This window comes from Salmo salar, chromosome 06 (genome assembly GCF_965601325.2).
Source record: "Salmo salar chromosome 06, fSalSal1, whole genome shotgun sequence".
In the NCBI taxonomy this organism is placed as follows: domain Eukaryota; kingdom Metazoa; phylum Chordata; class Actinopteri; order Salmoniformes; family Salmonidae; genus Salmo; species Salmo salar.
In genome coordinates, this window is record NC_138296.1 from 22,844,126 (window position 1) to 22,861,959 (window position 17,834).

Consider the following 17,834-nt stretch of genomic DNA (forward strand, 5'->3'; position numbering starts at 1 on the left):
CCCGGAAGAGCACACACACTCCCCGGAAGAGCACACACACTCCCCGGAAGAGCACACACACTCCCCGGAAGAGCACACACACTCCCCGGAAGAGCACACACACTCTGTGGAAGAGCACACAGTCACATTGAGAGGTGTTGGTGTGTGTAGGAGAGCCAGGTGGAGCAGCAAGCAGGAGGAGGAAAGCAAAGCCCATAATTGGCTCTGGATGGGATGGTGTAATCCTGAGGTCTTAGGGCCAGGAGGACACAACACACACAGGCCTGGGGATTGACTGATGGAGGAGGCCTCTACAGCCAGAGCCCCTGTTTATATGTTGGGGGCCTTTAGAGAAGGAGTGGCATCTGAGAACAGCCTGGCTGTGTGTGGGACCCACCCCCTGTTCTTCCTTCAGTGTTGCATTGTTTTAAATGGCTGCCACATGTTGTTGTTCAGAACTTGGTCTTATGGACTCTCACTGTTGTGGTTGCAACATTGAATGAGACCATGTGTTTGTGCTTACATTTTGTTCCCGCCTCCCATCTCCATTACAGGAAGGGAAGTTCTTGAACACAGTCAGTCAGCTAAGATGCTTTTTCCTCCTCAACTGCCCTTCTTGTCTGTCAGGGGGATTTAGATGACTGACATACAAAGGAGAGGAGTCCCAACCTACTGTAGGATAATATTACCCTACTGCTGTGTGTTTAACATCAAATCACGATTGTTAGTACGTGTGTGTGTGTGTGTGTGTACACATGCAATAGACAAGACTCAAGTATACTCTGAAAGGATCTGTTTCTAAGAGCCAATGTGGCAATAATGATTTAGATGTTCTATGATGGAATGTTGGCACCGGTCTTGGCCCTGCCTGCATACTCAGCCAGGGGGTGTGGTCTGGTATGAGTGAGTCAGAGAGAGAGTTTGTAGCTACTGCTGCAGTAGTGTCCAATTCTATATTCACAATATTTACATTCCGTCTCCACTCCACATCTTAGTGGCTCAAACTGGTATATTATTTTACATTTACAGTGTAAGTTGGAAGTTTACATACACCTTAACCAAATATATTTAAACTCGTTTTTTCACAATTGCTTAATCCTAGTAAAATTGCCTGTCTTAGGTCAGTTAGGATCACCACTTTATTTTAACAATGTGAAGTGTCAGAATAATAGAAGAGTGATTAATTTCATTTTATTTCTTTCATCACATTCCCCGTTTTTCAGAAGTTTACATACACTCAATTGTTTAACTTGGGTCAAACGTTTCGGGTAGCCTTCCACAAGCTTCCCACAATAAGTTGGGTGAATTTTGGCCCATTCCTCCTGACAGAGCTGGTGTAACTGAGTCAGGTCTGTAGGCCTGCTTGCTCACACGCTTTTTCAGTTCTGCCCACAAATTTTCTATGGGATTGAGTTCAGGGTTTTGTGATGGCCACCATTTTGCCACAACTTTGGAAGTATGCTTGGGTTTAATTGTCCATTTGGAAGACCCATTTGCGACCAAGCTTTAACTTCCTGACTGATGTCTTGAGATGTTGCTTCAATATATCCACATAATTTTCCGTCCTCATGATGCCATCTATTTTGTGAAGTGCACCAGTCCCTCATGCAGCAAAGCACCCCCACAACATGATACTGCCACCCCCGTGCTTCCTAGGGAGTTTTTCCTAGCCACCGTGCTTCTTTCACATGCATTGCTTGCTGTTTGGGGTTTTAGGCTGGGTTTCTGTACAGCACTTTGAGATATCAGCTGATGTACGAAGGGCTATATAAATAAATTTGATTTGATATGCAGTTGCAAACCATAGTCTGGCTTTTTTTATGGCGGTTTTGGAGCAGTGGCTTCTTCCTTGCTGAGCGGCCTTTCAGGTTATGTCGATATAGGACTTGTTTTACTGTGGATATAGATACTTTTGTACCTGTTTCCTCCAGCATCTTCACAAGGTCCTTTGCTGTTGTTCTGGGATTGATTTGCACTTTTTACACCAAAGTAGGTTCATCTCTAGGAGACAGAGTGCGTCTCCTTCCTGAGCGGTATGACGGCTGCGTGGTCCCATGGTGTTTATACTTGCATACTATTATTTGTACAGATGAACGTGGTACCTTCAGGCGTTTGGAAACTGCTCCAAAGGATGAACCAGACTTGTGGAGGTCTACAACTTTTTTTCTGAGGTCTTAACTGATTTCTTTTGTTTTTCCCATGATGTCAAGCAAAGAGGCACTGAGTTTGAAGGTAGGCCTTGAAATACATCCACAGGTACACCTCAAATGATGTCAATTAGCCTATCAGAAGCTTCTAAAGCAATGACATAATTTTCTGGAATTTTCCAAGCTGTTTAAAGTCACAGTCAACTTAGTGTATGTAAACTTCTGACCCACTGAAATTGTGATACAGTGAATTATAAGTGAAATAATCTGTCTGTAAACAATTGTTGGAAAAATTACTTGTCATGCACAAAGTAGATGTCCTAACCGACTTGACAAAACTATCATTTGTTAACAAGAAATTTGTAGAGTGGTTGAAAAACGAGTTTTAATGGCTCCAACCTAAGTGTATGTAAACTTCCGACTTCAACTTAATATGATCTTATCCAAAAGGTACATATATTTTTGTACTGGTCCCCCTTGGGATATGAACCCACAACCCTGGTGTTGCAAGCACCATGTTCTACCAACTATGCCACACGGGACTGGTATACAGTGTCCTTATCCATTCCATTATCCATCTGTCTGGGCCTCTCCTCTTTCACATACAGTCCTTGTTCTTTCTCCATTTGTATTCTTTCCTCGTGTTTATTGGGTGAGTCATTTCCAGAGAGCCCAGTGTTCAGCTCCAGGAACAGTTCCTATGGTAACATTCTCTCCCTACTGAGCTGCTACAGCTGTCCCAATGCTGTGTTGCTGTTGTTTACAAAACAAAGTGTCTCTCTCTAGTTTATATATGTGACTAAGATACAGTCAATGGATGGGAGGAACTTGGGAATGTCCGTATTAATCATGTTATGCTAACTAAGCCCTGGGCCTGCATTAATAAAGCTCTTAGAGTAGGAGTGCTGATCTGGGATCAGTTTAGCCTTTTAGGTGATAATGAATAAGTTAACTGTTATGAATACTGGCCCTGACTGACTCAGAGGGAGAGGGTTGTTGATTTCATGTTGAGGTAAGCTGAAACCACAGAAGTGCTGGTCTGATTCAGACCAAGGCCTCTGATAGGCCTACAGCAAATGATAAGAAGCTCAGGCACTGTGATTGAGTCATACAGTACCTAAATTCACCACACTTCTCTCCTTTTTTCACTCTCCCTCTGTTTCTATCATCCCTCTGTTTCTATCCATCCCTCTGTTTCTATCCATCTCATCTTTCTTGCCATCTATCCATCCCTCATCTTTCTTGCCATTTTTTTCTCCCTTGCTATATCATCTCTTCCCCTGTCCTCTCTTTCCTCCCTTTCTTTGCCATCTCACTATCCCACTCTCTTGCCATCTCCTCTCTTCCCCTCATCCCTTTCTCCTGCTCTCTTTCTTCTCTCTCTTTCTTTCCCTATCCTTCTGTCCTTAGCTCCAGCTACTCGACTGTGGCCCTAGAATTTGAGAAGGCGCATCAGATCGCTCCCGTGTTCAACTCGCCCAGGATGTCGCGGCGGAGCCTGCGTCTGCAGACCACTGGTGGTCTCTATGGCAACGACAGCCTGGCTGACTTCTCCTCCCAGAACCACAGCAGCGGAGGGTCCAGTCGAACAGAGTCATGGTAAGACTACACAGGGTCCAGTCAGAGAGTCATGGTCAGACTACACAGGGTCCAGTCAGAGAGAGTCACGGTCAGACTACACAGGGTCCAGTCATTGAGAGTCATGGTTAGACTACACAGGGTCCAGTCAGAGAGTCACGGTCAGACTACACAGGGTCCAGTCAGAGAGAGTCATGGTCAGACTACACAGGGTCCAGTCAGAGAGAGTCATGGTCAGACTACACAGGGTCCAGTCAGAGAGAGTCATGGTCAGACTACACAGGGTCCAGTCAGAGAGAGTCACGGTCAGACTACACAGGGTCCAGTCAGAGAGAGTCACGGTCAGACTACACAGGGTCCAGTCAGAGAGAGTCACGGTCAGACTACACAGGGTCCAGTCAGAGAGAGTCATGGTCAGACTACACAGGGTCCAGTCAGAGAGTCACGGTCAGACTACACAGGGGAAGGGAGTCAATGGAAACACACAAACGCACTCATGCAGACACAAAAGTTAGAAACATTAGCATTATATTAACATTAAACATGTACACAGAGGCAGATACACACAGAGGCAGCTGGAGGCAGATACACACAGAGACAGGCACACACTGACTTCTATAATCTCTACCAATCTCTCTCTTGTCTCTCAGGATGGTAAGGAGCAGAAAGCAGCAGCAGTCTGCCTCCAGCTCCCGGTCCCTGAACCAGTCCCTGTCCCTGAATCAGACGCCACGCAAGACCCTCTCCTTCTCCACTACCAACACTCCCTCAACGGGCTGCACCACTGCCAGCGATGCCTCCCTGCTATCCTCCATCCTGGACCAGTCCAGCCTCCGCCAGCGATCCACCACCACTACTACCACAGATGGCTACTGGGGTCAGTCCAAGAGGAAAGGGCAGGGCATGGGTCATACGATCAGAGGAAGGGTTACGTTTGATAGAGAGGATACATTAGCTCTATTCTGGTCCCAGACCTGTACGGTATGTGCATTAGCCAACTCCTCCGACTATCGTTGGCTTAACATGACAGGTATGGTCAGACAGTCTGTCATACAATGGCTAAAGCACAGGTCTAGGACCAGTCAACCTCATTAGAATATATGAGGTAAAACTAGCAGTTTTACTGTAGCAGTTTAAGCTAACTAGCTAGCATGCTAATTTTAATTACTGCAGTTTGTTGTTTGTGTGTCTGTCTGATATGTAAGGCAGGACTGATGGATGATTTGTGGGAATACCAGGGGAGAGATGGGGCAGGCTGATTTGTATAATCTCTCCATTTAATCATTTAATGTGGTTTTACAGAGATTAGCTGCGTTATTACCCGTGTGACTCAATACAATTAATGAATCAGTATTCAATGATCTCCCGCTGGCTTGGATGATTTAATAATGCTTTATTCTGTCTAGGTTCAGATCAGGATACCAATCTGAAAGGTGAGACTTCACCATTCATTCTAATGATATTTGTGAGCACTCACCCGGGTAGTGATCTTTTATTACGCATCATCACAACACTTTTCCAGGAAGTAAACACAGGCTTGCTTTAAGGCTAGCTCTGATGTGCAAAATAATGATATTTTGAGACCATATAAATGGACTGATGAGAAATAAATGAAGAAATGGTTTTCTAGTCAGAGTTGTACTTAAAAATGTTCCTCTTGTGTGTGTTTCCCCCAGGGAGGAGTTCAAGGACGGACCACAGCTCAACGGGTGCGAACGGCGGCGTCAACACTGTGTCGCACAGCCACGCCATGGTCGCCAACGGTTACACCTGTAAAGACTGTTCCATACACTCTGAGAGGAAAGAAGCTCTCACCACATACTCCTCCTCTTCCTCGTCTCAGGCTGCCTCTGCTGCAGCAGCTGCCGCCGCCCTTTCATCCTCTTCCTCATCCCAGGCTGCCTCTGCTGCAGCAGCTGCTAACGCCATCTCATCATCATCAGCCTCATCCTCCAGTTTATACTGCACGGTCAAGAGTCAGAGGAGCAAGACTGGTGAGAACCTTACCTAGTGTGCACACAACTGACTGGGGAGTGAAACTGGGTTGTGTTCATTAGGCACCAAATGGAAGAAAACAGACTGAATCATGGAGGGGCAACCTGGACGCTCATTTCATTTTCTATTGCAAAACGCTTTCTGTTGCATTCCCTAATGAACATGACCCAGTGTTCCTGTCCTAGTAAAAAGGTAAACAGGAGGTTATTTCTGTTTGATGGTTTACAAACCTGTGCATATCACACTGTTTCCTTAATTTATAAAATCTCTGTATCCCGTTAGGAGACCACCTTAAAAGCCCAGAATGTCCGAAATAAGTTAAAATGATCAGTCAACCAGCCATTTCTTGTGTGTTTCTCTGTTTCTGTTCGCTTGTTAGGGCTAACGCTATGTGAGTTTCCACTTAGGAGAAGGACCCATTTCTCCACCTTTTATATGTCCAGCTAAGTTAACTAACCTGCTGTCCTTTCTCTGTCTAGGTCTCCTGATGTCAGTCTCTAACACGTGTTTCCACTACAGCAGACGAGCCCTGGCCCCCATAGTGTCCATGATGACACTGCTCTTCCAGAACGTTCTGTGGCTGGGTACAAGGGCCAAGAGCCACTCAGGCAAAGGTATATGTAATTCTTACTACTGGGGTCTGTTCAGAGGGGCGCAACTGGGAATCATATCAGCTCTATTCATTGTATATCTATCTGCAAATTTTACATCACTGAATTCCCCCATTATACTACTTCCCTTCCCACCCACCCACCCATCTCTCTTTCTTTTTTTTTTTACTGTCTTTCATGGTTTGACTTATTCAAAGCTGTTCAACCTGATAATCTCAAGGGACTGGACCTGAGTTAATTGTAACAGTGCTATAAAAATATATATTTTTAAGATTCAAAGGTATTTCCACTCCTGTCTCTTCCCAGCCTCAAAACTGTGACGTTCGAGGTGGAAATGGAATAGCCTGGTCCCAGATCTGTATGGGCCTTAACATTAGTCAGATGAGTTGTTTAAATGAAGCAAAAATACAAAATTATAGTAGTCTGAGTAGTCAGCTAAATAAAGCAAAATACTGATCTGGTCCCGGGCTGGAAAGGGGACGGGGGTTTAACAGACAGATTGTTTGACCTGACATTTGATGTGTGGTATGGTTGTGTCACTAGGTGTCCTGGTGTCCCTCTTAGACAGGGCCAGACGGGCCGTCTCCTCCAGCGCGTCCCGTGTCTCTTGGCTCTATAAGCAGACCACTCTCCACAGGATGATGGGCTACAGGGCCAACGGCTACGAAGGCAAAGGTACCTGACCCACCGCCGACCTGAAGTCAGGAGGCATGGGTCAAAGGTCATCGATCATCAACACTGACCAGTCCCCACCTCAGTGACCCTCTTTTTTTCAGCCCTCTATTTCCACTGTCCGCCGACACGACTTTTCTTTCTCAAGCTCTTGGTCTTTGCATTTCTGTGTCTGTGAAAACGTATCTGTGAAGGCTGGGCATAAGGTTAACTGTGCATGTATACTAATGGTTTGGTGGATTATAATGTAGAGGAATGCTTCTCTCCATAGTATGTACAGATGCTGTTTTCTACTGTGTAGTTTCACCACAGATAACTCTCTTTCAGTCTTCAGAGCCTCTCTCTCCAGCTCTGTCCATCTACCTCTGTATAGCCGTGGCCAAAAGTTTTGAGAATGACACAAATATACATTTTCACATAGTCTTCTGCCTCAGTTTGTATGATGGCAATTTGCATATACTCCAGAATGTTATGCCATGCAAATGAACTAAATCCCCCCCAAAACATTTCCACTGCATTTCAGCCCTGCCACAAAAGGACCAGCTGACATCATGTCAGTGATTCTCTCGTTAACACAGGTGTGAGTGTTGACGAGGACAAGGCCGGAGATCACTCTGTTATGCTGATTGAGTTCGAATAACAGACTGGAAGTTTCAAAAGGAGGGTGGTGCTTGGAATCATTGTTCATCCTCTGTCAAGCATGGTTACCTGCTAGGAAACACACGCTGTCATCATTGCTTTGCATAAAAAGGGCTTCACAGGCAAGGATATTGCTGCCAGTAACATTGCACCTAAATCAACCATTTATCGGCTCATCAAGAACTTCAAGGAGAGCGGTTCAATTGTTGTGAAGAAGGCTTCAGCGCGACCAAGGAAGTCCAGCAAGCGCCCAGACCGTCTCCTAAAGTTGATTCAGCTGCGGGATCGGGGCACCACCAGTACAGAGCTTGCTCAGGAATGGCAGCAGGCAGGTGTGAGTGCATCTGCACGCACAGTGAGGCGAAGACTATTGGAGGATGGCCTGGTGTCAAGAAGGGCAGCAAAGAAGCCACTTCTCTCCAGGAAAAACATCAGGGACAGACTGATATTCTGCCAAAGGTACAGGGATTGGACTGCTGAGGACTGGGGTAAAGTCATTTTCTCTGATGAATCCCCTTTCCGATTGTTTGGGGCATCCGGAAAAAAGCTTGTCTGGAGAAGACAAGGTGAGCGCTACCATCAGTCCTGTGTCATGCCAACAGTAAAGCATCCTGAGACCATTCATGTGTGGGGTTGCTTCTCAGCGAAGGGAGTGGGCTCACTTACAATTTTGCCTAAGAACACAGCCATGAATAAAGAATGGTACCAACACATCCTCTGAGAGCAACTTCTCCCAACCGTCCAGGAACAGTTTGGTGACGATCAATGCCTTTTCCAGCATGATGGAGCACCTTGCCATAAGGCAAAAATGATAACTAAGTGGCTCGGGGAACAAAACATTGATATTTTGGGTCCATGGCCAGGAAACTCCCCAGACCTTAATCCCATTATGGTCAATCCTCAAGAGGCAGGTGGACAAACAAAAACCCACAATTTCTGACAAACTCCAAGCATTGAATATGCAAGAATGGGCTGCCATCAGTCAGGATGTGGCCCAGAAGTTAATTGACAGCATGCCAGGGCGGATTGCAGAGGTCTTGAAAAAGAAGGGTCAACACTGCAAATATTGACTCTTTGCATCAACTTCATGTAATTGTCAATAAAAGCCTTTGACACTTATGAAATGCTTGTAATTATACTTCAGTATTCCATAGTAACATCTGACAAAAATATCTAAAGACACTGAAGCAGCAAACTTTGTGGAAATTAAAATTTGTGTCATTCTCAAAACTTTTGGCCATGACTGTATGCTCATCACTGAAACGTTCCTCCATACTTCTTATAGACAGACAGAACTCCTGTACCACCTCACTGCATGTCGCTCATCTTTGTTTTCCCCATACACTCCATACCTGAATCCTCCTCTCTCCCAGACCCCCTCTTTCCTACACTCTGACTAGATCTTTATGTCTCAGAGTCCCTCTTCACCCGTTTCCTCCTGCTCTCCATTCTCCTCTCACCCCTCTACTGACTGACTGACTGTCTGTCTGTCTGTCTGTCTGTCTGTCTGTCTGTCTGTCTGTCTGTCTGTCTGTCTGTCTGTCTGTCTGTCTGTCTGTCTGTCTGTCTGTCTGTCTGTCTGTCTGTCTGTCTGTCTGTCTGTCTGTCTGTCTGTCTGTCTGTCTGTCTGTCTGTCTGTCTGTCTGTCTGTCTGTCTGTCTGTCTGTCTGTCTGTCTGTCTGTCTGTCTGTCTGTCTGTCTGTCTGTCTGTCTGTCTGTCTGTCTGTCTGTCTGTCTGTCTGTCTGTCTGTCTGTCTGTCTGTCTGTCTGTCTGTCTGTCTGTCTGTCTGTCTGTCTGTCTGTCTGTCTGTCTGTCTGTCTGTCTGTCTGTCTGTCTGTCTGTCTGTCTGTCTGTCTGTCTGTCTGTCTGTCTGTCTGTCTGTCTGTCTGTCTGTCTGTCTGTCTGTCTGTCTGTCTGTCTGTCTGTCTGTCTGTCTGTCTGTCTGTCTGTCTGTCTGTCTGTCTGTCTGTCTGTCTGTCTGTCTGTCTGTCTGTCTGTCTGTCTGTCTGTCTGTCTGTCTGTCTGTCTGTCTGTCTGTCTGTCTGTCTGTCTGTCTGTCTGTCTGTCTGTCTGTCTGTCTGTCTGTCTGTCTGTCTGTCTGTCTGTCTGTCTGTCTGTCTGTCTGTCTGTCTGTCTGTCTGTCTGTCTGTCTGTCTGTCTGTCTGTCTGTCTGTCTGTCTGTCTGTCTGTCTGTCTGTCTGTCTGTGTCTCCGTCTCCGTCTCCGTCTCCATCCATCCATCTCCGGTTTAATACAAGTCCACTTGATTACGTCATAAACAAATGGTCTTCTTTCCACTTTGGTTGGTTCCCTTGGTGATATGCAAATTTCCCTCTTACCCTCTCTTTGTGTGTCGTTATATACAATGCGTCACACGCTCTTGGTCGCCACTCGCCTGCAGAATGAAATGTTTTGGTATGTAAATATGATTATTAATAGTTTGTTGTGTTGCAGCTCACTCTAGTTACTGTGGGAGCATGAATGTAAAAGACCACGTGATGGGAGACAGACACCCCCACTTTTTGAATGGCTCATTGTGTAAGTAGTCAACACACTCACACACACACACCCATGTGCATGGGCACACACAAACACTAATTCCCTCTCAAGTGCCTTATACGTGCCAGGGGGCCACTTTGTCACCCTGATTGACCCAGAGTTAATTCAATGTGTGACCTATTTCCAGATCAGTGCACAGGGGTTACGTGAACCACTAGGGCCAGTGGCCAGCCGGTCACACCTCTTTCACCAGTCAGTGACTGTACTCTGGCTACTGGTCTCCCTAGTCAGATAGAGCAGGTGTTTGTGTGTTTCCATACAAGCACTGAGAAGTTTTTTTAAAGATTATTTTGAAAAGGCCGAGACCCATAAAGATCAATCAGATGTATCTCTGTGAATGTTTCACTTCACTTTAAAGATTGTTTCAAGGAAACTGGGAGAAGATATAGTCCTGTAGTCCATATTCCATGATGTCTTATCGAACGTCTTCCTAAATGACACTGGTGTCAGAGTCAGACAGAATGACATACGATCCTGACAATGCAGTTGAACAAACGTCAAACAGAGAACAAAGGCCTGTTTGACACAGAAGTTGCTAATCCAAACATCTGGAGAGGAGGGAGGAAGGGATGGGCTGTGTCACCAAAGAGAGAACCTGGAACGTTGCCTTTCTTGTTTGCACATGCGTACATCTCAGAAGATTGCTTTTTCATATTAACGTGGTTCCTGTGTTTTAAGGTGTTTTCTTAAGGTTTGATCATCTATGCATTTTGAATAAAGACAACCTGGAATGCAACCAGAGATTGACAGACAGACAGTTCTCTGTCAACTGTGTTGCAGCTCTTACACTGTGGACATTTCACTCATTCAGAAGCATTTTTTCTGTGGTTGGTAGTTTTTATAATATTGGATTTTCCTTTTCTTCCTTTTTTTTACTTTCCAAAAAAAACAAATACATATAAACAAAAATGTACAGACATACAAACAATGACTACATCTTATCTGCCCAGACCTGCATGCTCACACTCCCATCCCTAGTGCCTGAATTATTGTTTGCAACTTGGTCTTAAATTGTACCAATTTGTTTTTCTCATTTACCCATGCTATTTCAATAATACATCATTCGATTTTTCCATTGTGTCAATGATGGCGGAGTGATCGACTTCCAAGTTTTTAGTATCTGTTTTTTCAAAATGATTGATGAGAAGAGAATCGTCCAGCCCATTGGATATCTCACTACACCCCCACATGACATGTCTTGAAATATGCAGACAGATGGATTAAAAGTACGTTTACATTGTAATACTTCTGATAGACAACTTTCTAGCTCCGCCCATAACTTCCAAACTTTGTAGCATTCTCAAAGTATGGATAATGGAGTTATTATTAGTTTTACACTTGAGACATGACTTCGCTCTTGTGTTGTAGAATATTTCTCTTGTATAATAAATTCGAAACATAACTTTATACTGGATTAAGCATACATTTTTGTTAACTGTAATTTCGTTAGTTATGCTCCAACTGTTCTTGCCTTTAGTTTTCCAAGTGGGACAGTTTATCGATGAATTCTGAAAAGCTGTCAAAGGATTATTCCATAAGGTCGTGTTTCTAGGGAGCGATATTTGTTGTTTCGGTAAAAGAAGTTTCATTTTCTTCCATATTGTTTTAGTGTTCTTAACTATGTAGTTGTTAATGTTCTTAGCTTCATCCTTTGAAAATAGACACGTCAAAAGATTCTGGGGATGAGCACGTGCATCTTCAATATGTACCCATTGTTCCTCTTTAGTGTATTTAACTATATGTCACAAGTAAAAGCCTTGGGTAGCGAGTTGATACATTTCCAAGTCTGGAAGGTTAAACCACCCTCTGACTTAGGAAGATGGAAAACTTTCCTTTTTATTCTATTAATTTTATTTGAATGCTTTTACATTTCATACATTATTTGGAACTTTAATTTGACTTCTGATTTGTTAAGTTCTATAAATTTTTTGCTTCTGAGTTGCGTTGATGTTTATTGCATTTAATTTTTCATTCATTTGTTTGTTTTCTTTTCCTCGTCTGCCATCCATCCGTCATGTGGTCTGCCTCAGGTGACGACTGTAAAGGGAAGCAGCACCTGGGGACCAACACACTGGTCCACAGTCACACACAGACCTCCAGAACTCACCGTCTACTGGGGGGTCTGTGGACCCTTATAGCTTACACAGGTTATAATCCCCTTCCTCCTCCTCCTGGCTTCCTTACTGATCTAATATACATACAGGTTAACCCCCTTCCTCCTCTCCCTGGCTTCCTTACTGATCGAATATACATACAAGTTAACCCCCTTCCTCCTCTCCCTGGCTTCCTTACTGATCTAATACACATACAGGTTAACCCCCTTCCTCCTCCTCCTGGCTTCCTTAATGATCTAATACACATACAGGTTAACCCCCTTCCTCCTCCTCCTGGCTTCCTTACGGATCTAATACACATACACGTTAACCCCCTTCCTCCTCTCCCTGGCTTCCTTCCTTACTGACCTAATACACATACATCAGAGTTGTATTGATTTGTCCAAACCATAGCAAAACGTTCTGCAACAGAAACCAAAAACAAGCATTTCTTATTGGACAAGTTCAGGTAGTCCTTCCCTGACTCAGTCAGTTTGATTCTGTTTGGTGCCTAATGAATACGACCCTTGCTTTATAAACCTTGCGCACATAGACTTTTCATAGGAATCTCTCATTGACATCAATGCAAATTATATACAAACTGTGTGTGTGGGGGAATACAATTCCCTTCCTTCCACTACTGGTCTAGGACCTGTTTTGTTGCACTGCTGATAGTGGCTGAGGTCAGGACTAGACTCCAGAGAGCTGATCTGAAATCAGTTGTGAACTGAAGCCTTGTCCTAATGCCTAGCATTTGTTATTACCATGTCATTAGCACTCTATTTACTGAATTGAATCACTATGATTTCTTAGTTTTTTTACCTTTTATTTTAACAGGTTAATCTCATTGAGATAAAAAAATATATATATTTTTTAAGAGAGACATGGCCAAAATAGCAGCGCATAAAGTTTCATACAAAGACCCTTTTCTAATGAAAGCTCCAACGTTGAGTGTTTGTTCTGACCTTCCAGGCTACTGTCTGCTCCAGCCAGGTTACTATGTAGTGAGGGCAGGCCTGGCGCTGGGGTCAGCAGTGGGGTCAGCAGTACGATCAGTGGCTCAGAGACTCCTGTCAGTGCTGTGGCTAGTCCTGGGAGCTCCAGGTTAGTTACCCTGTGTTGCATCCATCCTCTTCATCATCAGTATTTAGTTGTTTAATCAGTTGCTCTTTCTTATATCATACACGCTACGTTACAGTAATGATACCCCCCCCCCCCCCCCCCCCCAGGTAAAGCAGCCAGGCGGTTGTTGTGGTGTCTGGGGACAGGCTGGTACCAGCTGGTGTCTCTCATGTCTTTGTTCAACGTCTTCTTCCTGACCCGGTGAGAGCCTCTGTTACTGTATCCAACTCATGTGACTTTTGTCAGTGTAGTTCTCAGAAAGATCCATGTGTAGATGATTTTTATTGACCTACTATTGTTCTTTGTTATCAAAGGTTGCAGATTTAACTGTGTCTAACTTTTGATTGATGTGATTGACAGCAGAGACATTTCAGATATCTGGGGCAAACCGTAGTAAAACGTTTTTGTCATTGGACAAGTTTACATTGTACCTTCCTGTTTGTGTCTGAGACCCAGTTATCATTGTGCATGTTTGATCAATATTTATGACTGTTCTTATGCAGGCTCTGTCTAACACGATAAATCTTAATTAGATTGAATTATATTTTGGTTATATTTAGGCATTTGTCATTTCTTCAGATGAAATTAAATAATGATAACAAAGGGTCATGATAGATGGGTTCTGTCAATTAGTTAGATGCACATGACAGATATGATGATTGAATTATTTAGTCAAGACTTTTAAATATTACATTTTGATTCAATTATTTCTCTCATCTGAGGAAGAAAAGGTTACAGTGTCTGATCAGGTTATGTTTGACGGTGTGTGTGTGTGTGTGTGTGCATGTCTCAGGTGTGTTTTGCTCACTGCTCTGTGTGTGTCTTTCAGGTGCCTGCCCAGAATGTGGAGGCTCCTCCTCTTCCTCCTTCCCCTCCTGCTACTCCTGTGTGAGTCACCTGACGTAACCTACTTCACACACAAATACGCCGATCTGTCAGCTGTGTAGCACCAGAGCTGTTAACCAGCCCCCCAGAGCTTACTCCAAATCCAGCCCCAGATCTAGGACACTCTTACTGGGCACACAGCTACAGAACCAGCCCTTCTGTGGAACAACACTTTTACACACTAACAGTCTACACAGAAAAGCACTGACTTGCATTCATAAACCCACAAGCTACTATCAAATCCCCAAATTCATGCATAAACACAAAAAAACGTAAACAATAAAAGCCTAAGAAACAACAGGTGCTAATCCAATAAAGCTTTCACTGCATTTATAGTAAAGACAGGCAGGTTGTTGCATACTGTAGATCCTGTTGATTCATTTCCTTGTTTCTCTCTCCTCTCAGGGTTGTGGTTCTGGGGTCCGTCCAGTTTTCTCTCCTACCTTCCAGCCATAAACCTGACAGAGTGGCGCTCCAGAGTGGTGTCCCCCTTCACCCTGTCATCGTTTATCCTGACCCCTGCCCTTGTTCCCACCCCCGCCACACCACTGGAGCAGACTACCCCAGCACCCCCCGGCCCACAGGCACAGGTAAGAGAGGAGCTCGCCTGAGGGCGTCTCTCTATTTATGTCTGTATTGTGCGAATATGGTACTTCATGAAATACACCTGCCTCATGAATGTTGGACTAAAACAAGCTTTCTTGTTCTCTCTCTAACCACTCACTATACTTCTGTGTCCCTCCTTTATTTCTGTCTATCCCGTATCTCCCTCTACAGCCAGTCCTTCCCCCCATAGTCACCGTGGACACAGAGAGCCTGGAGCGTCTGGAGCGGGTGGAGCATGGTCTGGCCCTGCTGTGGGAGCGGGTGCAGCAGGGGGACCAGAGGCAGGAGCAGCATCACGGGGACACCCTGGCCCAGTACACCCTCCTGAGGGAGCAGCTGGACAGCCAGACGGACAGGGACAGCCTGGGTCTCTGGGTCTCTGGCTTGCTGGAGCACAGGATCACCCTGCTGAGAGGAGAGCTGGAGCAGCAGGAGGCCTCACACAGGGCACAGGTAGGGATGGCTGTCAGGGGAGGGGAAAGGGACTGGGGCCGGACACCAAAGATGTTGATAGGACTGGGACTTGGTGGCAGGAATGAGGTTGGGGTTTGGTGGCAGGAATGAGGTTGGGGCTTGGTGGCAGGAATGAGGTTGGGGTTTGGTGGCAGGAATGAGGTTGGGGTTTGGTGGCAGGAATGAGTTTGGGGTTTGGTGGCAGGAATGAGTTTGGGGTTTGGTGGCAGGAATGAGTTTGGGGTTTGGTGGCAGGGCTGATCAGAGGGTTGAGCTTCAACATTTTAATTGATAACTATGTACAGATTTGTGGTTTTTATGGAGGGTCAGATTTCAGTGCGTTTTGCTTTGTAAGCATTCCATACTGACCCCCTATTCCTTATTACTGAGTTCCTTACTCTTTACTTCTGGGTGACCTTTTCTCCTCTCTCCCTCTCTTTCTCTCTTTCTCTCTCCTCCCTCTCCTGTACAGACTGAAGAGCAGAGGGTTCAGCAGCAGCAGAGTCAGGAGACACGGCTAGCTGAGCTGGAGAGGCTGCTGCAGGTCCTCGCTACTAAATCTGAGGTAACATCTATTTCTGAGAAATACACACAATACCCCATTACCTACATTTCCCAATACATACAGGAACGTACAGGTCCTTGCAGTTGAGACTGAGGAAATGGTCTATGGGAAATGCACACCAGACTATGAATGAAACCCTGTGAGATCAAATGAATCCACCCAGGAGCATATGTTACCTCCACATCTGAACACACACCACTAGATCTTAGCAGGCTAACAGCTAAGCTTATTACTGACTGACACATACAAGACCCACACATCACATTACCCACCCATAGGAACACAAACAGGAACATACCGCTTCTGGCAGCTCATCTGAATAAGCACCAGTCCATACATACATCATCTCAGGTAGTTCGTTTGAATACATACAGTATGACACACACTCATACAAGTCTAGTCATCTGATACACAGGAGTCAGCATGTCCCTGTCCTTTTAGGTTAATTGTGATGACATATAATGCCCGTGCTGAAAGTGTTCACGTCAACACATGCTGTATTGTAGCTTATTGGCCATGAATTGATATTACAGTACGGTACATTTTAATTTATATTACTGTACTGTACATTTTAATGAGGTTGTATTTCAGGCGGTGCAACGGGAACAGCGGAAGGAGGAGACAGAGGAGACAGCCACACCACCCCCTGCCTCTGTCCCTGTCAGGTAGGTTCACCGTCACTGGCTTAACGTCCATAGATGATATAGTGCAGAACTTTTCTACGGTTTACACCTGCACTCTATTTCATGGGGAAAGAAACTCTTGCACACTGATTCTCTTCATTTGCCCCAAAGTGTTTTAATGCCTTATGACTGAAACATTGGTCTAAGTGGTCCATTATTAGATCAAACAATAGAGCCATTGTAATGGAGATAGTTTTTACAGCATGCAAACGTTTATATTTTTTAAAGTGTGGAGCCAAGTCAAGGGTTGCAAAATTTGTCAGTTTCTCAAAACTGGTTTACCAGAAATGCCGGTTAGAAGATTCCTGGAATCAGGAGGTAATAAGACAGACATCAGGGAATCTTCCAAACTGGATTTCTGGAAAATTAGGGATTTTGGGGACATTTTTCAAACCTAAGCAAGTGTAAAAGAGAGACTTCTCCCTCTCTCTCTCCCCCTTTATCTCTCTCACTTTCTATTTTCTCCACCTCAGTGTGGGTGTGGACCAGGAGGCCCATGCTGCTTTGCTGGCGGAGGTGCAGAGGCTGGAGGAGGAGCTGGGTCGGATCAGGGGCGACCTGCAGGGGGTGATGGGATGTCAAGGGAAATGTGAGCAGCTGAACACAATCCAGGAAACGGTGAGTATGAGAGACAACTGTCTGTTTACTGCTTTTAGTGTTTACTGTACCTTGCGCTGATATAGCTCAGTCTTTATTATAGTAGTTGTACATTACCTTTGCAATATAATGGCATTCTTCCAAATGACAGCCTGTACTGTGCTGTTACTGAACTGAACTTCTACATGTTGGTATATGTATTCTGCAGTTACAGCCCCTCACACATGATCTGTCTCACCTCTCCCTCCCAGGTGTCTACCCAGGTGTCCGCCCAGGTGAGGCGGGAGCTGCGGGCCCTGTTCTACGGCTCTGACGACCAGACCCCCCAGGGTGAACCAGACATCCCCGAGGGACTCCTCCAGTGGCTGTCGTTGCGCTTTGTGAGCGGGGCCGATCTGCAGGCCCTCCTGGCCAACCTGGAGCTCAGCATCCTGAGGAACGTGTCGCTGCAGCTGGAGCAGAGCAGGGCTGAGGCCCGGACGGAGGCTGAGGCCAGGGCTGCAGTCATCACCACCCAGACCCAGGCTATTACACAGAGTGCCCAACACACCGCCGTGGGCGGGGGACTGTCTGAGGAGGTAGACTACACACTCCACTATAGTGACTCTTTGTTGTCGTTAACCCAGTGCTACTCACTGTCATCAGAGGAA

The 17,834-nt window shown here is 45.2% G+C and overlaps 1 protein-coding gene across 9 annotated transcripts in view; it reads left to right on the top strand.

Annotated features, from left to right (window-relative positions):
• Window positions 1–17,834, top strand: part of LOC106606547 (SUN domain-containing protein 1) — a 43,575-nt gene that overhangs the window by 21,033 nt on the left and 4,708 nt on the right. For 6 of the 9 annotated variants that reach the window (XM_014202834.3, XM_014202831.3, XM_014202835.3 and 3 more), the window contains 17 exons: window positions 3,537–3,725; window positions 4,355–4,581; window positions 5,111–5,137; window positions 5,381–5,698; window positions 6,179–6,313; window positions 6,854–6,985; window positions 10,076–10,159; window positions 12,211–12,327; window positions 13,246–13,377; window positions 13,503–13,596; window positions 14,225–14,283; window positions 14,686–14,870; window positions 15,058–15,339; window positions 15,812–15,904; window positions 16,496–16,569; window positions 17,061–17,205; window positions 17,436–17,762. In XM_014202834.3, the coding sequence (XP_014058309.3) occupies window positions 3,610–3,725; window positions 4,355–4,581; window positions 5,111–5,137; window positions 5,381–5,698; window positions 6,179–6,313; window positions 6,854–6,985; window positions 10,076–10,159; window positions 12,211–12,327; window positions 13,246–13,377; window positions 13,503–13,596; window positions 14,225–14,283; window positions 14,686–14,870; window positions 15,058–15,339; window positions 15,812–15,904; window positions 16,496–16,569; window positions 17,061–17,205; window positions 17,436–17,762 (2,547 nt within the window). In that variant the 5' untranslated portion in view covers window positions 3,537–3,609. The remainder of the gene's footprint in view (window positions 1–3,536; window positions 3,726–4,354; window positions 4,582–5,110; window positions 5,138–5,380; window positions 5,699–6,178; window positions 6,314–6,853; window positions 6,986–10,075; window positions 10,160–12,210; window positions 12,328–13,245; window positions 13,378–13,502; window positions 13,597–14,224; window positions 14,284–14,685; window positions 14,871–15,057; window positions 15,340–15,811; window positions 15,905–16,495; window positions 16,570–17,060; window positions 17,206–17,435; window positions 17,763–17,834) is intronic. The other 3 variants (XM_014202829.3, XM_014202830.3, XM_045719906.2) reach the window with 3 other exon arrangements.